The sequence below is a fragment of the Kogia breviceps genome, chromosome 7 (assembly GCF_026419965.1).
Source record: "Kogia breviceps isolate mKogBre1 chromosome 7, mKogBre1 haplotype 1, whole genome shotgun sequence".
Lineage (NCBI taxonomy): Eukaryota > Metazoa > Chordata > Mammalia > Artiodactyla > Physeteridae > Kogia > Kogia breviceps.
Genome location: NC_081316.1, coordinates 17935507 through 17954505, shown reverse-complemented (window position 1 = coordinate 17954505; position 18999 = coordinate 17935507). Strand labels below are relative to the sequence as shown.

Sequence of the window (18999 nt, the reverse complement as noted above, 5' to 3'; positions counted from 1 at the left end):
GGTGAGGATGAGAAGAAAAGGGACAGGGTAAAGACCAGCCCCCAGGAGCTCAGAGGAAGGAGGGGGAGTATGCGCACATACTCGCTCACACATGCGTGTGCACATGCTTTCTCCGCCGTCTTTGTTACTCCCATGAGGAGCCTGTGATTGAGGATGGCTGCTTCTGTTTTAGGGACGAGGAAATGGAAATTAATTCCACATTAATTTAATGGAACTAAACTAGAAATCAATAACAGAAAGATAGCTGGAAAATTCCCAACCATCTGGAAATTACACAACACACTTCTAAATAACACAAGGGCCAAAGAATTATTGAGAACAATTTAAAAATATTTTAACTAACTGAAAATGAATGCAATTTATCAAAATTTGTGGGATGCAGCAAAACCAGTGCTTAGAGGGAAATTCATAGCCCTGAAATGCATATATTAGAAAAGAGGACAAAGAGACAGTCTGCTCGGGATACTGGATGCCACAGGGACTATGTATTAGAAGACTGCCAGGCAGCAACCTGGCAGGCAGAGAATAAGGTCCTGTTCAATGTCCCAACAGAAAGTGCAGAGGTCACACCTACCACCACAAGTCAACAGGTTCTGCAGGAGCACGAGGTGGACTGGGCATGAGCACCGTGGCGTCCCATCACCCTTGGCAATGCAGATGTGGGAACAGCCACCATTGTCCCGGGCACAAGGGTGGGCTGCTGTGGAGAGAAAAGAGGGAGGGGGTCGGGCTCTGCCTCCTACCTCAGGACTGGGGCCTAGAGGATGGAGGGGATGAATGCCAGGCAAGAACTCACAAGAACTGGCACTCCAGTAGGAGTGTGGTAGATCCTCACACTTAATTCTGAGGGCAGCCTATGGAGTCTGTTTCTATTGACACTGCATTCTGCAGATGAGGAAACGGAGGCCAAAAGCACTTATAGAACTTTCCCTACATCATACCCCAGCCTGTCTGCACCAGCTCCCACTGTGCCCACTACCGCCATGCTACACTGCCCACCTGTGTGTCTGTCTCTCATGGTGTAGTGGGCTGAGTGGTGGCCCCCCAAAAGATATGTCCACGTCCTAATGCCTGGAATCTGTGAATGTGACCTCATTTGGGAAAAGGGTCTTTGCAAATGACATAATCACGTTAAGGATCTTGAGATGGGGTCGAATTCTGAATTGTCTGTGTGGTCCCTAAATGCACTGACAAATGTCCTTCTAAGAAACGACGTAAGAGGTGAAGGCAGGGGAAAAGGTCATGTGATGACAAAGGCAGAGACTGCAATGATGCAGCCACAAGGAACACCGCAACCACAGGAAGTGGGAGGGGCAAAGAACAGTCCCCTCCTCCTCCTCCTCCTCCTCCTCCTCCCCACCCCCACCTCCAGCCTCCAGAGGGAGCACAGCCTTGCAGACAGCTTGATTTTGGATTTCTCCAGAACTGTGAGAGAATACATTTCTGTTGCTTTAAGTCACCCAATTTGTGGCGACTTGTTACAGCAGCTGCAGGAAACTAATACACATGGAAATTAAAATAATAAGGGTGTTGAACCCTGGGGAACTTGAATATTTCAATTCAATTAACTTCATGTGCCCAACACCTTGACAATGCTTAGGAGGCTGGGAGGGTGGCTGACCTCCCGCAGGTGAGAGGAAAGGGCACAAAGCACTCTGCTCCTCACCCAGACCCCCAAAGACAAATCACAGTTTTTCTTCCTCAACCTTGAGGATGAGGCGTTTTTAAAATGACAGAGTCATGGTTTAGTGCAGGGTCAGCAAACTTTTGCCATAAAGAATCAGAAAGCAAATAATTTTGGTTTCATGGGCGAGGCCACCTATCTAGGTGACCATGACTCCTAGTCGGCCAGCCACAAAGCAAGGGCCGCCAGGATGACACAGACCTACAGGCTGCAGAGTGCCACCCGTTTAGAGTTTAGTTGTGGGATCTTGTGGGGAGGCAGGATGGGTGGCCCACGTCCCAAATCAACACAGCAGAGCTCACCCAAGGACTTCCTGCCCTCACCCAGAACGAGGAGCCTCTCCCTGTCACCCTAGACCCCACACATTAGCACTCATGGACTCGTCCCGGTCTCCAACCTCAAATCTGCTCACTGAACGTTTCCTGGCCATTCCAGCCACTCGGTTCCAAGGAGCTGCCGGTCAATGAGCCTGGCTTTCTGCCGACACCAGCAGGCAGTGGGTCTTGACATTTGTGGGCTCAGCATTCGTCATTCTGACCATCTGCCAGCAACAACCAGGAATCGGGACTTGGCTGAGGATAGTGTAAGGGGCCAGGTGAACACAGGCATTCTAACCCATAGGCACGGGGTGCCTCAGTTATCCGGAAGCTAGTTCCTAGCGACTTCACTTATCCAGGATCCAGCTGATTACCCACAAAGGACAGAACCCACCGCACAGCAGTCAACACAGAAGTGACTGATTCAGAGGTCATGCCCCTCATCCTGAGCAGGGAGCCCAACAGAAAAAAAATCCCAGTGGCTAAACCGTGGGCTCTGGCCTCAGATCCAAGCCCCATCAGGTTTATTGGCTAGGTGACAGGAGGAAGTAATACCCTTTCTGAGCCCTACTTTCCTCAGCTGTAAAATAGAATTATTGTGAAATAACACATATAATGTAATAACATACTAAGCACAGGACCTGGGGTGCAGAACAGTCAACACATGGTGTGGCCGAGGTAGGAGGCCAATAGTAATGGGCTGGGGTGAGGCTGGTGGGGCAGAGGCCCCAGGGCCTTGGAGGCAGCCAGCCCGTGGGCATCACAGGACAAGGACAGTGATGGCTCTTCTCACCCAGCTGGCAGCCCAGGCGTATTTACTGAATGAAGAGAGAAAAGCGAGAAGACAGAGGGAGAGGTAGACACTTCACATGCACACACACACACACACAGCCCCCTCCATATCCACATACAGCCATGTACGGAGGGGGGCAGAGGAGCCAGAGGTCCCAGCTAACGACACTGTCCCTCTCCCAGGCCCCTGGGCACAGCCAGACTGTGGTAGGCAGAATCCTAAAATGCCCCCTAGATATCCTACCCTACTCCCCAGCTGGGGAGGATGTGATGAGCTATTATGCCCGTGGTTTTGTTACCTTACTCAGCGGAAGGGATTTACAGATATAATTAAGGTTACTAATCAGTTGATTTAGAGTCAATCTAAAGGGAGGCTAGTCTAAAACTGGGCCAAATCTAATCGCAAGCCCTTGGAAAGAGGAGTGGGTTCCAGCTGGTAGAAAAGGAAGTCAGAGAGGTTCGATCTGTTGCTGATGGGGCGAGGGCCTGAGGGTGGCCTCCGGGAGCCGCGAGTAGACTTGGCCGACAGTCAGAAAGAAAAGAGGATCTCAGTCCTACAACTCTCACATTGGCCTGTCCTCCTGCCTTTTTCCAAGGCAGGGCCAGTTCAGGGGCCGCCTGTGCTCTGTGAAGAGGCCCGCCCCCCCCACCCCCACCTCGGCGGTGTCCGCACACAACGCTGCCGCTGCCCACCCGCCACGTACAGAACTCCTCCAAGCTGATGTCCTCCACGGCATGGATGCCGGTCAGGTGGGCGACACGGCCCTGGACTCGTGTCCGTGCATCCCCTGTGGTCTTGTCCACACGCTCAATCATCTGCTGCTGGCGGTCGATCCAGTAGAGGTGCCTGCCCAGCACAGTCAGGCCCACGGGCTGCACGATGTTGGCATCCTCCAGGGTCAGGCGGTTGGCCCCTGCAAGAGGGAGGCGCTCCCCCTGAGTGGCGGCTGACCCCTAGAGCTCGGCTCACGCTTGCCTCAGGAGAAGGGCGGGCTGCCGGGAGCCTGGGGGACGCCGGGCTCTGGCCAGGGCTGGGGGCTGGGGCACGTTCCCTGAAATTAGGCAGATCTGAGGCCACCTCTCGGACAGCCCTGCTTCTACCTGGGCTGCCCTTCGACCAGGGCCGTGGCCCCGGTCGCTGGCCCCCTGCCAGCACGGTGCCTCCCCTGCCCCCAGCCCACCCCAACTTCCGGAAGAAAAGCCCCTTTAAGCACTGATTCTCACTCCTCTCTGGCCCAGGGGCCTCCCGGACTAAGGCAGCCCGGCAGAGTAGCTGAGAACATGGGCACTGGAGGCAGAGCAGTCGGACGCCTGTTCCACCCGACGCTGGGGGCCCTGCACAGCTGGCTCACCCTCTCTGAGCCTCATCGGCCCCTGCCACCTGCGCATCATTTGGGACCCACATCCTGGAACATGGCGGGGGGGACTATACATGGTAAAGCCCCAGCCCAGTGCCTGCTCGCAGTAGGTCCCCGACAAACGTGGCGGCTGCTATGCCATGACTGATGACCAGGACGGCGGGCGTCCTGGTGGGTCAGACGTGGTGGCTGCGGAGGGACCGATCCTCGGGGAGGCTCCAGGGCGCGTACCTGACAGGTCGCAGCTTTCAATGCGCTTCAGGTCGGCGTCCACCCAGAAGAGCTTGCCCAGCATGTTGTCCACCACGAGGGCCACGGGGCGGATGAGACCCGTGGTGAAGAGGACCTCACGCTCGGTGCCGTCCAGGGCCGCGCGCTCTATCTTGGCTGCTCGGTCCTGCATGTTAGTGAAGTACAGGTACCTGCGAGAGAACAGCAGGTGAAGGATGGGTGCTGCGTCCGCTACATCCTCAGCAAAGCACCACAGAGACCGGCCCCAGACCCTGCGGGCACCCAGCGGGGCTTCGGAAAGTGACCAGTCATATGACCCCAGCCTCTAGGGGCTGGACCAGGAGCTGAAAGGTCATGCCCTGGAGGAGCTGGAAAATGTCCCCCAAGACCTCATGTCTACCTGGAACCTCGGAATATGACCTTATTTGGAAACAAGGTCTTTGCAGGTGTAACTAAGGATCAAGATGAGGCCGCCCCGGTTAGGGTGAGCCCTCAACCAGTGAGAGTGGCCTCAAGAGAGAGAAGAGGTCCCACGGACACATAGAGAAGCCCACGTGAAGACGGAGGCAGAGTGGGGGGACGCGGCCACAAGCCCAGGAGCACGCGGGGCCCCCGAAGCTGAGAGGCAGGGAGCAACCTCCCCTAGAGACTCCAGTGGGAGCACGGTCCTGCCGCCCTTGACTTTGGCCCCCCTGGAACCGCGAGGGAATAAACCTCCGTGCTTTCAGCCCCCAGTCTGCGGTCACTTGCGGCAGCCCCCGGGACTAGTACACGCCCCCCTCCTTTGATTCCTAAAGAACCATCTTCAGTAACTGAGCCCCTGGGTGCTGCAGGGCTCCCCGCTGTCCTCACAAGGAAACTGAATCCCTGGGAGGTCACGTCTCCTGCCTGAGGTCACACAGGCAGCAGGCGACAGAGTCGGGATTTGAACTCAGGTCTGCCTGGCGGTCCCCGGGCACACGCGCCAGCACACAGTGCCTCGATGGGTCTGATTCCCGCCCTGAACGGCAGCCCTGCAGGTACCTGAGGTGGTCACCATCCTCCTGCCTTCCACCCCCAATCCCTCCCCGATTGGCTTTATTTCCCAATCTCACGTCATGTGGTTTTGGCCCCCTCACCACCCCCCGCCCTGGCCCTTCCCTTTGGGACCCTCCACATCTGTCAACGTGTCTCAGGTGCTCTCCCACCTACCAGAGAACCTGGGGGCCCGTCAGGGAGCTGCAGGGAAGGAAGAAGCTCCCAGTCAGATAGTGACCTCCCCCAGGCAAGTGAATAACCCGCCACCACGTGGGACGCTATGGAAGGGATGGTTGAATAGGGTTCCGGTTTGATGGGGTGGTACGAAACCTATGAAACACATCCTGCCTGTGTCTCTCAGCAAAGCCCTCACCCCTGCACAGGCTTTCGGTCCAGGCCACCCCTGGGCGTCTCTGCTTCCCTGCCATGCCTGGGAATGAGCTGGTGACTCCCTGCCCTGCTGCGGCTGTGGATGGGATGTCGGGGGCGGAAGATCCCTCCCGGCCCGAGAGGCCGGCATTCACGGGAGGGGCCCCTGGCACACCGCAGCGGGTGCAGCACCCCACCCGCGCGGCCCCGCACCCGCGCTCGGCGTTGACGACGATGGCCCTCGGCTTGTCGCGGTCCCCGCGGAGCACCACGCCCATGGCATCCCCGTTCAGCCGGTGGACGTTGATAGTGTCGGTGGCCTCGCACGTCCAAAACAGCGTCCGGCTGTAGACGTCAACGCTGAGGTCGTGCGGCTGCCTGTCCGGGTTCTGGCTTTGGCTCGGAGAGGTCAAAACGAAGGGCTGTAGGGCGGTAAGAAACGAGCACCGGCCAAAGTCACGGCGGGGAGGGCGGAGGCCTGTGCCCGAGGGCAGAGCAAATGTCAAAACCCCAACCGTGTCTGGGAACCTCTCCTTTCAAACCAGCTCTTGCCCACACATCCGCTTGGGAGTGAAGCTCATCCCTCCAACAGCCTCCGGGAGAGCTCCCGCCCGTGGGCTCCGACGCCAGGCCCCGCCACCAGTGACAGCACCGGACCCGGCTGCCTGGCAGTCACCCCACCCAGGCTGGCCGGCCTGCGCCCGCATGTACAGACAGACGGCGCAGCAGCGGAGCGGTCAGCCCAGGAGCATAGGCCCCCGGCTCAAGACATCTTCTCACTTCTTGTTTCCTTAGACTCAGACTTTGGGATTAAGGCCCTCAAATCTTTTTTTAATCTTTTTTCCTTCCCTTGGATTCTTTTTTTTTTAAACATCTTTATTGGAGTATAATTGCTTTACAATGGTGTGTTAGTTTCTGCTGTATAATAAAGTGAGTCAGCTATACATATACATGTATCCCCATATCTCCTCCCTCTTGTGTCTCCCTCCCATCCTCCCTATCCCACCCCTCTAGGTGGTCACAAAGCATTGAGCTGATCTCCCTGTGCTATGCGGCTGTTTCCCACTAGCTGTCTATTTTCCATTTGGTAGCATATGTATGTCAGTGCTACTCTCTCACTTTGTCCCAGCTTACACTTCCCCCTCCCCGTGTCCTCAAGTCCATTCTCTACATCGGCATCTTTGTTCCTGTCCTGCCCCTAGGTTCTTCATAACCACTTAATTTTTTTAGAGTCCATATATATGTGTTAGCATACAGTATTTGTTTTTCTCTTTCTGACTTCACTCTGTATGACAGTCTCTAGGTCCATCCACCTCACAACAAATAACTCAATTTCGTTTCTTTTTATGGCTGAGTAATATTCCATTGTATATATGTGCCACATCTTCTTTATCCATTAATCTGTCGATGGACACTTAGGTTGCTTCCGTGTCCTGGCTATTGTAAACACAGCTGCAATGAACATTGTGGTACATGACGCTTTCTGAATTATGGTTTTCTCAGGGTTTATGCCCAGTAGTGGGATCGTTGGGTTGTATGGTAGTTCTGTTTTTAGTTTTTTAAGGAACCTCCATACTGTTCTCCAGAGTGAGGGCCCTCAAAGCTTATTGTTTTTTAAATTTAGGATGCCAGGACAATAGGTGTCCAGCACAGAGGTCCACCTCTCACAGCCTCTTCCCTGAGGGAGACAGACCAGGGGTTCAAGGCCAGGTGAGGGTGCAGGGCTGCCCCGCAGCGCATACCGGGAGCCCAGGGGCAGCACGTGCCCCTCGCGGGGTCTGTTCTCCCCCTCATACTCCCTGCGGGTCTCCACCCTGAGCCTCTCCCGGGAGCGCTGCCGGACTCCATGCCGTCTACTGCCTCTCAGGGATGAGCCCCGGCTTTCGGAGCCACAAACAGAGAATCCCTTTAAAGGGGACCTTGTTTCATGAACCGATGCAGGAGAAGGAGAGTGCCCAGAGCTTCCTTCACCTCCCTCACAGGCTAGAGGCCGACTGCCTGGTGGATCTGGTCCCCTTGGGTTCTCAGGTGACCTGACCTGGTGCAAAGGGGCTTCCCAAGCGCCTGGACTGCTTGCCACCAACAGTTTGTATGAAAAGTTCCTCCTCTGAGAAGTGAATCATCTTTAGATGATGTTCTGCTCACAGCTCATTGCAGACCCTCTTAATATACCTCTTTTCAGCAGTCAATAAAACAAGAAGTCTCCTGGTGGTCAAGAGGGGGCTTGCAGCCAAAAAGAAAGCCCCCTTCCCCAGGCCCAGCCTCTTGGACTCAGCTGGAGAGGAACCACCCGCCCCCAAACATACACACAGCAGCCTCTGGTCCAGCCCCACTGGGCAGCTGGAGGCATGTCACTCGCATCTCTGCAGGCAACAACATCCACACCCCCAGGAGCTGTGGGCCCTAGGAGCCAGGCATCAACTCCAGCCGGCACATTCCTTTCCCAAGAGCCACAGAGCTCTCTGGCCAAAGAACACAGCCCAGTGCGGCCGACGGCCTGGGAGTAAAGCAAGATTCCAGCCAGCCCTGGCCAGTCAGGCTCCCTGTGGAGGGTGGGTGTGTGGGAGCCGGTCACACACTCATCGGAACAACCAGCTGAGAAAAAAGTGCATGCTGTAACAACACACCACCCACATCCCTCCCCAGGCACACAGGAACGGGGAGATAAACTGTACACAGCCGGCCGGCTTTATAAAACCCAAACTCCAATTTCACCATAAGGAGCAGCGCTAATGCCGGTGCAAAAAAGTCTTAGCAGAATCCAGTTCAACGTCACAATCCACACTCCGCCCCCTCACCGGCACAAAGTGGTACTTAACCAAGTGGGAAAGTCTGCAGCAGCAGCTCACAGGCGGATGCGACCCCAGTGTCCACCGATGGATGGACGGATAAGCGAAATGTCTTCTATACAGACGATGGAGTGTTACTCGGTCATAAAGAGGAAGGAAATTCTGATACCTCCTATGATGTGGGTGAACCTTGAGGGCACTGCGTCAAGTGAAATAGGCCAGTCACAAAAGGACAAATGCTGGGTGATTCCAAGTACTTAGTGCTGTCAAATTCACAGAGACAGAAGGCAGGATGGCGGGTGCCAGGGACTGGGGGATGGGGGGGGTGGAGAGTTAGTGTTTAATGGGGACAGAGTTTCCTCTGGAGATGGATGCTGGTGATGGCCGTACAACAATATCCATGTACTTAATGCCATGGAGCTGTACACTTAAAAATGGTTAAAGTGGTCCATTTTATGTAACGTATATTTACCACAATAAAAGAATAAAAAATTAAATAGAAAAATGACAGCCAGGTAGATGATAATTAAGAATGCCATCCTTGGAGGTGGGGTGGTACCCCTAATCAAAGCCACCACAGGGTGGAGTTTAGCAAGAGACACAGGAAGGGAAATGAATATTTTCCAGATTAAATGTTCCTGAAAGGGCTTTTGCTTCAAAGTCTGCCCCCCACTTCTGCCCAGGACACCAGAAAAGAATGCAAAAGAACACCTCTCCGTGGGCCTTTAAGGCAATTTGTGCCCAGCAACTTTCTCAGCAGGAAGCCATGGTCCATCAATTAACACTTCCCGTTCTCCAAAGGACTCAAAGTGACTGTCACCTGCGCCCAGGGTGGGATGAAAGAAATCCATTCCCACCATTTCCACCACGCTCTGCTCCCACAGAGATAATGATCACAGCTGCTCCGCACAGCTGGGGCTTTTATCGTCAACCAAGGACACACACGTCAAAGGATGACTTGTTAACTTTACGTCGTGGGTGGATGAAGTATTTTGTCGAAAGTGAGGCCCAGTCGTACAGGCAGCACTGGCACCCAGTTCACGGCAGGGAAGAGAAACACCTACGTTACAGACACGAAAATCTTCTGAAAATCTCCAATCACGAGCACCTGCATCGCTGTTGTAACAGTATCAAGATTTCACCACGATGACATAAGCTGTTAAACTGACCACTGGATTGAGAAAGAGACCACTGGGTTCTGTAGCTTTTGTGAAAGGAGTCTTTAGAAACTGGCACGACCAGCCAGGCACGTCCTACTGGAATTCTGGCCACATTTCCCTGTCACACGGCTGGATACACCAGGTGTGCCCCGAGGCTGCAGAGACAATGTCCTTCCTGGCATGGGTCACAAACACCTAACACAGAAAAGGAGCCAGTTCTGCTAGACTCACGTTTGGAAAACATGTATTTGTCCCCATGCAGTGATGTATCAGGGACAATTTGGGCAGAGAGCAGGTTTCGCATTCACTTTGCACAACTGCACCCCGGGGAAACGCCACCAGGCGAGTGTAAAGCACACGGCAGCACCGCACTGAGCAGGGGCCCAGAAACACACATGCCTCCAGTGACCCCCCGCCCCGTGCACTGGGAGCAATGCCATCCACGCTGGGGTTACAACGGTATGTCCCATCTCAGACAACCCTCCTTCCGGCATTCCACAAAAACCCACAAGGGGCTTCCCTGGTGGCGCAGTGGTTGAGAGTCCGCCTGCCGATGCAGGGGACACGGGTTCGTGCCCCGGTCTGGGAGGATCCCACGTGCCGCGGAGCGGCTGGGCCCGTGAGCCATGGCCGCTGAGCCTGCGCGTCCGGAGCCTGTGCTCCACAACGGGAGAGGCCACAACAGTGAGAGGCCCGCGTACCGCAAAAAAACACAAAAAACAAAAAACCCACAAGCTGCAACCTTCCAACCCCCATGTCCTCCGCTGGCTTCAGATCTTTTCAACATCAAGAGCCGTACCTGCTGGAGCATTTATGTACCGAACCATTTAACATTCAAAGGACACTGCCCCTGTATTGCCAGGCTCCTCTCTTTTCTTCAGTTTGTCACTGATGGCCTTCTGAGTGCTGCACACCTAGCCCCCTTTCCCCCATCAGCCCTGTGGTCTGCACTGGGCGATTTTGTACAGTGCAGTGATTTTCAGAAACATGTACATTGCGTTATAACAGAACTGACTATACAACTCCCCTAAAACAAAAGATAAATCTAGAATAACCAATATCAACTATCCCTGCACAGAACCACTATGGAAAGGAAAAAAGACCCCATGGGGCTTGACACCCACCACTGCTACTTAAACAACTGCAAAATCCCGTTTCTGCACAGAATCAAATCTAAGCGTTTCCCACTGTTCAGCCTTGTACCTGGCAACGACATAATCGGAGCCCAATCATCGTTTGCACCAAGCTGTGCCCTCTTAGCACCCCCTCTGCTAAGAAAAGGGGGTGGTAGCCTGGAAGCCGCCAGTGCGAGCTCCTCGTGGAAGGGCCCCCCGCGCCCCCGCAAAAGCGCACTCACCTGGGTCCCATCGTCCTTGGCTCGTTTGATGTTCTGGCGCCCATCCACCCAGTAGATGAACCTGTCCAGTGGGTCATAGTCGACGGCCCTGACGTTCCTCAGCCCGTGCAGCGGCAGGATGAGGTCTGGGCTGTGCTGGTCATCAGGGATCATCCGGCTGATGGCACACTTCTGGCTGAAGAGCAGGAAGGTGGTGGGTGCTGCAGAGAGGCAAACGGGGGCGGGCGCACGTCAGTGTCTGGGAGCCGAACAGGGAGTGGGCGGGGAGGGTGGCATTCCGTTTGACGGTAAAACGTAGACCTGCGTGTGCACCTACGAGATGTACATGGAAGAAGGCTGGAAAGACACAAAACTGTTTCTTAGGGGTGGACTGTGGGGAATTTTTTCCTCCATGTTACACATCTCTGTTGTCTCTGTAGTTTACAAGTGTGTGTGTTATTTGAAAACGAGATATGCATTTCTTTTCAGACTATCAAGACTTAAGTCAGAAGGAGGGAAAGGCAGTGAACATCAAACTCCCACCCATAAGCGTGTGGTGACGGTGGGATTGGCCAGGGGCTTCTACGTGCTCCAGGGAATGGCTGAAAACCGTGTGACGTGAACAGTGACACCGGGAGGGGACACTCCGCAGGGCTGTCAGGACCGAGGATGTGTAGAGGCCACCAGCTTCAGCCACAGCAGAGTTACAGCTGGGCCACATGAATCCAAGTCACAACAGCCCTGGGTCTGCCGGCCTTGCGAGCCAGCACCTGAGTCACATCCCCTCTGGGCAGTGGGTGACCTGCACCTCCACTTGACCCTTCAAGGTTATGGCCCCCAGTGGCAAGGACAACAGGACCAAAGGGAGCCCAAGGGTGGGGAATCCCAGGATGTGGCCCCAGGCCCATCACATACCAGCCTGGGGCCTCGACCAAGCCCCTTAACCCTTCGAAGCTGTAGGTCCCTCATCCACATAATCGGGCCAAGGAAGCTCAGTCCTCTTAACGCCCAGGGCTGTGAGAGGCTCACACAATGCCCGGATGACAAAGAGCTTTACAAACTGTCTAGCGCTGCACAGAGGCCGAGTTATAACTAGCTCTCTGCTGATGTCACAGGAGAAGAGCCTGCCAACAGGACACACCTGTTCTCCCTGCGGGGCCCATGGGAAAGTCACTCTCAGGCTCTCTGAACCTGGCTTTTCTTAGAATTGAAAGTGAAAAGGCCCACCTCGTTTAGAAGGTCGGAGTGAGGATTACACGGTGGACATGAGGCCACAGGCAAGGGGTCAGGGCAGGGACTCTGGAGCCAGCCTGCCTGGATTCAAGCCTGGTTCAAGTCTTACCAGCTGTGTGGCCTTGGGTGGGTAACTACATATCTCTATGCCCAGGGTCCCTGTCTGTGAAATGGGGACAGAGATACTCCCTACCCCATAGGCTGGAGGATTAAGTGCCATAAAAAGCACTTGGAACAATGCCTGGCCCTATAAGTGGGTGCTCTCCCCCAGGGACTGTTTTTCACATCCAAAGAGCCTCCCATGGGACGTGCCAGCTGAGGGCTTGGACCATCTACTCGTGTCTTGATGAAGCCACAGGTCTTCCTCCCAGCCTGAGCCTCCAGGTGACATTAGGCGACATGTGCAGTACACAACCTGCCCAACTGCCCATGTGCACCAAGGTTTGCCCAGATAAGAAGCTTCCTTCCACCTTCACAACCAGAGTCAGACCGATGATCTAACGTGGGAGTGAGGGACAGGGGGAGAGCGAGGCACTTACGGCTGCAGTTGCGGCTACTGGGGTCCAGGGTGTAATGTGAGGCACAGCTGCAGCGGTGGCCGCTGGGGACAGCGAGGCACAGCTGCCCACACTGCCCATTGTTGTGCATGCAGTCATTGAGGCCATCCTGGCGGGAGGAGTGGAACACCAGGATGTCCATCACGAAATCCAGGTGGCCCTGGATGAGGGTGCGGTTCCGGCCACTGGTCTTGTCGGCTCGCTCGATGCTGTGCAGGTTCCAGTCTGTCCAGTAGATGTAATCACTGTACTGCGTCAGGCCGAAGGGGTGCGGGAGGTCATCGGCAATCACGACCCGTTCCTGACCTGCGTGGAGACACACGGGTACCGAGTCAGCAATGGCACCGCCCGGGCGTCCTGTGGGTGAACCAGTTCAACCTGCAGCCTGGCCGCTTGTGTCCGGCTCATAAAGCATGTGACCACTTTGGGAAACGAGCAGGGTCCACTGAGGCTGGATGTGCACCTGCCCTGAGGGCAGGCAATTCCCCTCTTGCAGCACAAGAGAAATGCATGCAGCATCCACCCAAACAACACAGATGAGAAGGTGCACAGCTGCAACTATGTGTAACAGCCACAAACAGGAAACAACCCAAATGTCCGTCAGTAGTAGGATGGATTAGGGACTTCCCTGGTGGTCCAGTGATTAAGACTCTGAGCTCTCAATGCAGGGGGCCCAGGTTTGATCTCTGGTCAGGCAACTAGATCCCTCATGCCGCAACTAAGAGCCCACATGCCACAACTAAAGATCCCGCATACCACAACTAAAAGATCCCGCGTGCCGCAACTAAGACTCGGCACAGCCAAATTAAAAAAACAAACATAGTAGGATGGACTAAAAAATGGTAGGATCTTTGGGACCTCCCTGGTGGCGCAGTGGTTAAGAATCCACCTGCCAATGCAGGGGACGCAGGTTCGATCCCTGGTCCGGGAAGATCCCACATGCCGCGGAGCAACGAAGCCTGTGCGCCACAACCACTGAGCCTGCGCTCTACAGCCTGCGAGCCACAACTACTGAGCCTGCGTGCCACAACTGCTGAAGCCCGCACACCTAGAGCCCATGCTCTGCAACAAGAGAAGCCACCGCAAGAAGAAGCCCAAGCACCCCCGCTCGCCGCAACTAGAGAAAGCCTGCGCACAGCAACGGAGAGCCAACACAGCCAAAAATAAATAAATAAATAAACTGTTGTAACTTATAAAATAAAAAAAAAATTTTTTTTAAGGTAGGATCTTCATACAATGGAAATGACGCAGCAATAAAAAAGAATAACAACAACGTGGGCAACTCTCACAGTTATTAGACTGAGTGAAAGAATCCAGACGCTGAAGAGCACACGCTGTACAGTCACAGTGATAGAAAGTTCTAGAACAGCACAACTAGTACACATAGATAGAAGTCAGGGCAGCACTGACCCCTGAGGAGGCTGGTGAGACTGACTAAAAGCTTTTTGAGGGCTGGAAACTTCCCTACTTTGATCTGCATGGGAGCTACACAGGCTATGTTGATGCTTCTATGTACGTACAAGTATCTGTATGTAAAAATTCTCCAACTTGACTACTTTTTTGTACTTGACTGTATATATATGTCAATAAAAATTTTAAATATTGATAAAATAAAACCTTCTGCCTAGCAGTCTACCACAGTGGTTGAAACCAGGTTCTGGAGTCAGCCTGGGCCCCCTCGCTTCTCCCCTGACCAGCATGTGACCTTGGGAAAGCTATGTAAGCTTCTTGACTCTCAGTCTCCCCATCTGAAAAATGGGTATTTGCGGGGGGGGGGTGCCCACGCTGTGGGGCTTGTGGGATCTTAGTTCCCCAACCAGGGATCGAACCCAGGGCCATGGCAGTGAAAGCACCAAGTCCTAACCACTGGACCACCAGGGAAGTCTCAAAATGGTTATTCTTAAGAGTGCCCTCATGGGTATCCATGATAATTAAATGTAATAAATGATTTAAAAAACCAATGAGGTTTGTGATATAATTGTGATAAATATTCAATGAGATCAGGCACGTAGAATGGTCAAAATGCCGGCACAAATTAAGTGCTTGATAAAAACTACGTGCGGAATAACATTCCCCCTCTCCCCCCAAAAAGAGGTCATCCTAATCTCCAGAATTTCTGAATATAGTACCTTACACAGCAAAAGGGGCTTTGCGGGTGTGACTAAATTAAGGATTTTGAAATGGGGAGACGATTATCCCAGTGCACCCAGTGGAAACACAAGCATCCTTACCAGAGGGAGCAAGACAGTGAGAGGCTGGTGGAGGCTATATAGCTGGCTTTGAAGATGGAGGAAGGGCCACAAGTCAAGGATGCAGCCAGCCCCCAGAAGATGGAAAAGGCAATGGATTCTCCTCTAGAGCCTCCAGATGGAAGGTAGCCCTGCCCACACCTTGCTTTCATTTGGGAACGCTGGTGCCATTCTAACGCCAGCAGCGGAGGGCTTGTGAAATGAACCAGGGTCTGATCACGTGACCCGCCGGGCAGTTACCTGCAGAGCACACACCTGTGTGCACCTGCTGGGACCACTGCGGCAACACGCAGGCTCAGGGCCGCGTGAGGGAGGGGGAGCGGGTGCAGGGCGTGGTGACACTCGACAAGTTCTGTCCCTCTACCTGGGCACGGGTTTCTAAGTCTTCACTTGTCAAAGTGTGTGTGTTGTACGAATGCCTCACGTATGCCCTATTTCACAGTAAAAACAGTACCAGTGAAAACACGTTGGCGACATGGGGACATGCTCCTCCTGTACAGGAGTGGGAGAAAGCCAAATGAAAATTATACATGGCACGGTTTGAAATAATGTTTTCAAAATGATTTTTAAAAAGGAAAAATGTGAAAAAAAATCTTCAGAGATGAACAGCTAAAAATATTTGCTTAAAAAATCAATCAAAAAAATTTTGAGACTGGAAAGAAATATGCCAACAGGTGAATATACATTATTACTGACTGGTGAAATTATGGATAATTAAAATTTTTCTTCCTGTTTTTCTGCACTTTTAGAAATTTTCTAAGTTGATTATTTTATCATTAGAAAAAAAGACAGTTCTGAAATAAAGGTGCTCCCTGACTGCCTCTGTCACGCACACGCTGCCCGCCCCCACTCCGCCCTGGGCCCTGGACTGGGACTCGTAGTGGACTTTTCCAACAACCAACGATCATTAACTAAACACTCAGAGGGCAGTGACTGTGCTCCAGGCTTGATGAGAAGTGCCTTCACTCTTATCCTTTCAGTTAATTCTCACAGCAGCAGCTGTAGGAGGAAGGGACCATCGGCATTAGAGAACCGAGGCACAGAAAGGTTAAGTCACCTGGCTCAAGTCACACAGCAAGTGGCAAGGCCAGGACTGCAACCAGGATGGCAAGGCCCCGGGTTCACGCTCCACGCCCACTCATGCCACGCCAGGCAACATTCCCACCTTTCCCTTGCCCGGGGCCTCCCCTGCTATTAACCTAGTGCTCCCCTCCACGTCTACGCCATTCAGTGGGAATATGGCTGAAAACGGCCTGGCTGGACGCACACGACCATCCTCAACCTGCAGAGTCGAGGGGTTTTCCAGGGCTTTCACTGCTTTTCCTCCGAGTGTGTCTTTACTCTGGGGTAATCAGGGAGCTTAATTATTTCGGGCAACCACAGCTGTGCTGTGACTGGTTTCACACCTGGCACCAGCCTCTTGTAATTCCCTGTGGGGCTGGGGGTGGCAGTCTCAAAGACACATTCAAGCCTTGCTCTTGGCCTCATACACCAGGACAGTCAGCATGCAGGGTAGGTGCAGCCCGCCACAAGCAGAAACCAGGCCACTGGGCTTCTAGTCCTGGCTCTGCTCACACAGTACCTGGGGACAAGCCATTCAACCCACCTATGCCTCAGTTTCCTCATCTGTAAAACGGGCACAACCACACCCACCACAGGTGGCGGCAGCAGCAGCGATTAGGAAGGAAGCCAAATTCTCTTGGCTGCACAGGGCAGCCCCATCACGCGCTATCACCCAGGAGAGCTGATATAACCACCCCCCGCAAGAAGTCCAGAGTCGTGTGGTCTCTAGGCTCAAATCCTGCCCTCACAGCTGGGTGGCTTGGAGCGAGGGTTTTTTTGTTTTTGTTTTTAACCTAACCCCAGGTGTTGAGTGGTCCCAGAGCAATGCCTAGCACCCAGTAGGTATTCAGGGTCAGATGGAGCTGTAGCACGTGGCCCTGGGGTCTGAGTGGCACTCTGTGATCTTACACAAGTCCCACGACCTCCTTGGGCCTCAGTTTCGCCATCAACGAAAACCCACGCTATGTGGTGTAGGGTCAAATCAGAATCCTGGCACGGGGTTGGTCGGGACCCGGCTCTCAGCTGGTGTGTGGGCTACAGCTGTCACTGGGGTCTCTGTTGACACTTCTACAGCAACAGCGCCAGGGGCGGAAAGGGACAATCCTCAGGATGGGGCAAGGCTGGGTCAGCACCCGGGGCGTGGCCGCACCTCCTGTGGGGCTTGGGCCTCGCGGGCCCAAGGGCAGAGCGCCGTGGGGGCTGAGCGTGGCCAACGCCCGGGGCAGGGATGCCCCGTCGCAGCAGGATCCACCGGCCCTCACCCAGCATGTTGGATGACTCAATCATGTTGGTGTCCAGGTCCGTCCAGTAGAGACGCTGGTCGGCGTAGTCAATGGTGAGGTCGTTGGCCCGGCCCACCTTGTCCACCAGCGTCATGCAGTTGGTCCCGTCCATGAAGGCCCGCACGATCCTGGGCTTGCCGCCCCACTCGGTCCAGTAGATGTAGCTGGAAGACATGGGAGCGGGGCGGGGCAGGCTCAGGCGCGGCCACCCTCACAGCAGGGCAGGGAGCACACCTGCCGCCATCTCCTCGGCTGTGCCGATGGCATCCCTGCAGGAATCAGGGAAGGGGCGAGACCCTCGGAGCCCGCTCCACCCCACCGTCCCTCTAGGAGCAGTCACGGAGCTACATCCTGCCTCTTGGGGTCCCACAGCAGCACCCCCCTGCAAGCTAAGCCCCGATATTCTCATTTGGGGGCACAGACGGGCTGACCGTGCAACAGGACATCCAGGCTGGGACACCTGTGTCAGGGACAAACGCTAACTGAGCTGGACAGGATGCCAGGGTGACCGGGACGGGCAGGAAGAACGTGGGCAAATCGGGGTGTACAGTCTCCTCTCCTCAAAGAAGGTGGAAAACGAGACGCTGAGGCAAACAGGCATCGTAGGGTCAGGACTCGAACTCAGCTCTGCCGTCTCCACCAACGGGTCCTCCTTCCTCGCTCTTCAGCAGGGGCTCCGGGGAAGGAATCCCCACATTCCAGAATTGTGTACGTTTTACTGGTTCTTTCGCTAAAAGCTGGACCTTTCTTTTTGTTCTGCCGAAATCTTCCCTTCCCTGAAGGAGCACACAGCAGGCAGGCTTTGGAGCGCTCCTACACACCACTGATGCTTTATGGGTTGAGCACTGAGTGCAGAAGAAGACTCCACCCTGGCCACGCTGGCCCCAGGGCAGGGCCCCCAGGCTACCTGAGACATAAAAGCACACACCTTGCGAGGTGAGTTTTTTGGGGTTTTTTTGGTTGTGTTTTTTTTTGTGTGTGTGGTATACGGGCTGCAGAGCACAGGCTCCGGACGCGCAGGCTCAGCGACCATGGCTCATGGGCCTAGCCGCTCCGTGGCATGTGGGATCTTCCCGGACACGGGTTCGTGCCCCCTGCATTGGCAGGCGGACTCTCAACCACTGCGTCACCAGGGAAGCCCACAAGGTGGGTTTTAAACCACCGCTAAGTGGCCAGCGAGAAGCAGGAGGGGAGAAGCCCAGGACAGGAGCCTAGAAAGGACTGCATGGGACTTCCTGGCCCAGCCCTGCTCTAACCAGTTATGTGACCTTCAGTAAATCACTGAGCTTCTCTGAGCCTCAGTTTCTGCATCGGTAAAATCACCCACCCCTTGCAGGGCCCCTGGATGCCCAGATGAGATGACCCCTCTGGGAGTGCCCAGTGCGGTGCCTGATACAGAGGCTTCCCTTCCTGGCTTCTGCTCTGGGCCTCAGTGTCTCCTCTATGAAATGAACCAGATGACCTCCAAGGGTCCCGCCGGCCCCGGCCACCTCAAAGCTAGCAGCGGCCATCACTGCTCTAACCGCAGAGTGCCAGGTGGGCGGCCGTCTGCCGTGGCCTCG

General features: G+C 54.5%; 1 protein-coding gene across 4 annotated transcripts in view; it reads right to left on the bottom strand.

The window, feature by feature from the left end:
* LRP5 (LDL receptor related protein 5) overlaps positions 1-18999 on the bottom strand; it is a 109572-nt gene that overhangs the window by 15461 nt on the left and 75112 nt on the right. For all 4 annotated transcript variants that reach the window (XM_059069274.2, XM_059069275.2, XM_067037732.1 and 1 more), the window contains exons 11-17: positions 17417-17601; positions 12826-13149; positions 11075-11274; positions 5982-6190; positions 4383-4573; positions 3498-3707; positions 575-700 (exon numbers count right to left, since the gene is read on the bottom strand). In XM_059069274.2, the coding sequence (XP_058925257.1) occupies positions 575-700; positions 3498-3707; positions 4383-4573; positions 5982-6190; positions 11075-11274; positions 12826-13149; positions 17417-17601 (1445 nt within the window). The remainder of the gene's footprint in view (positions 1-574; positions 701-3497; positions 3708-4382; positions 4574-5981; positions 6191-11074; positions 11275-12825; positions 13150-17416; positions 17602-18999) is intronic.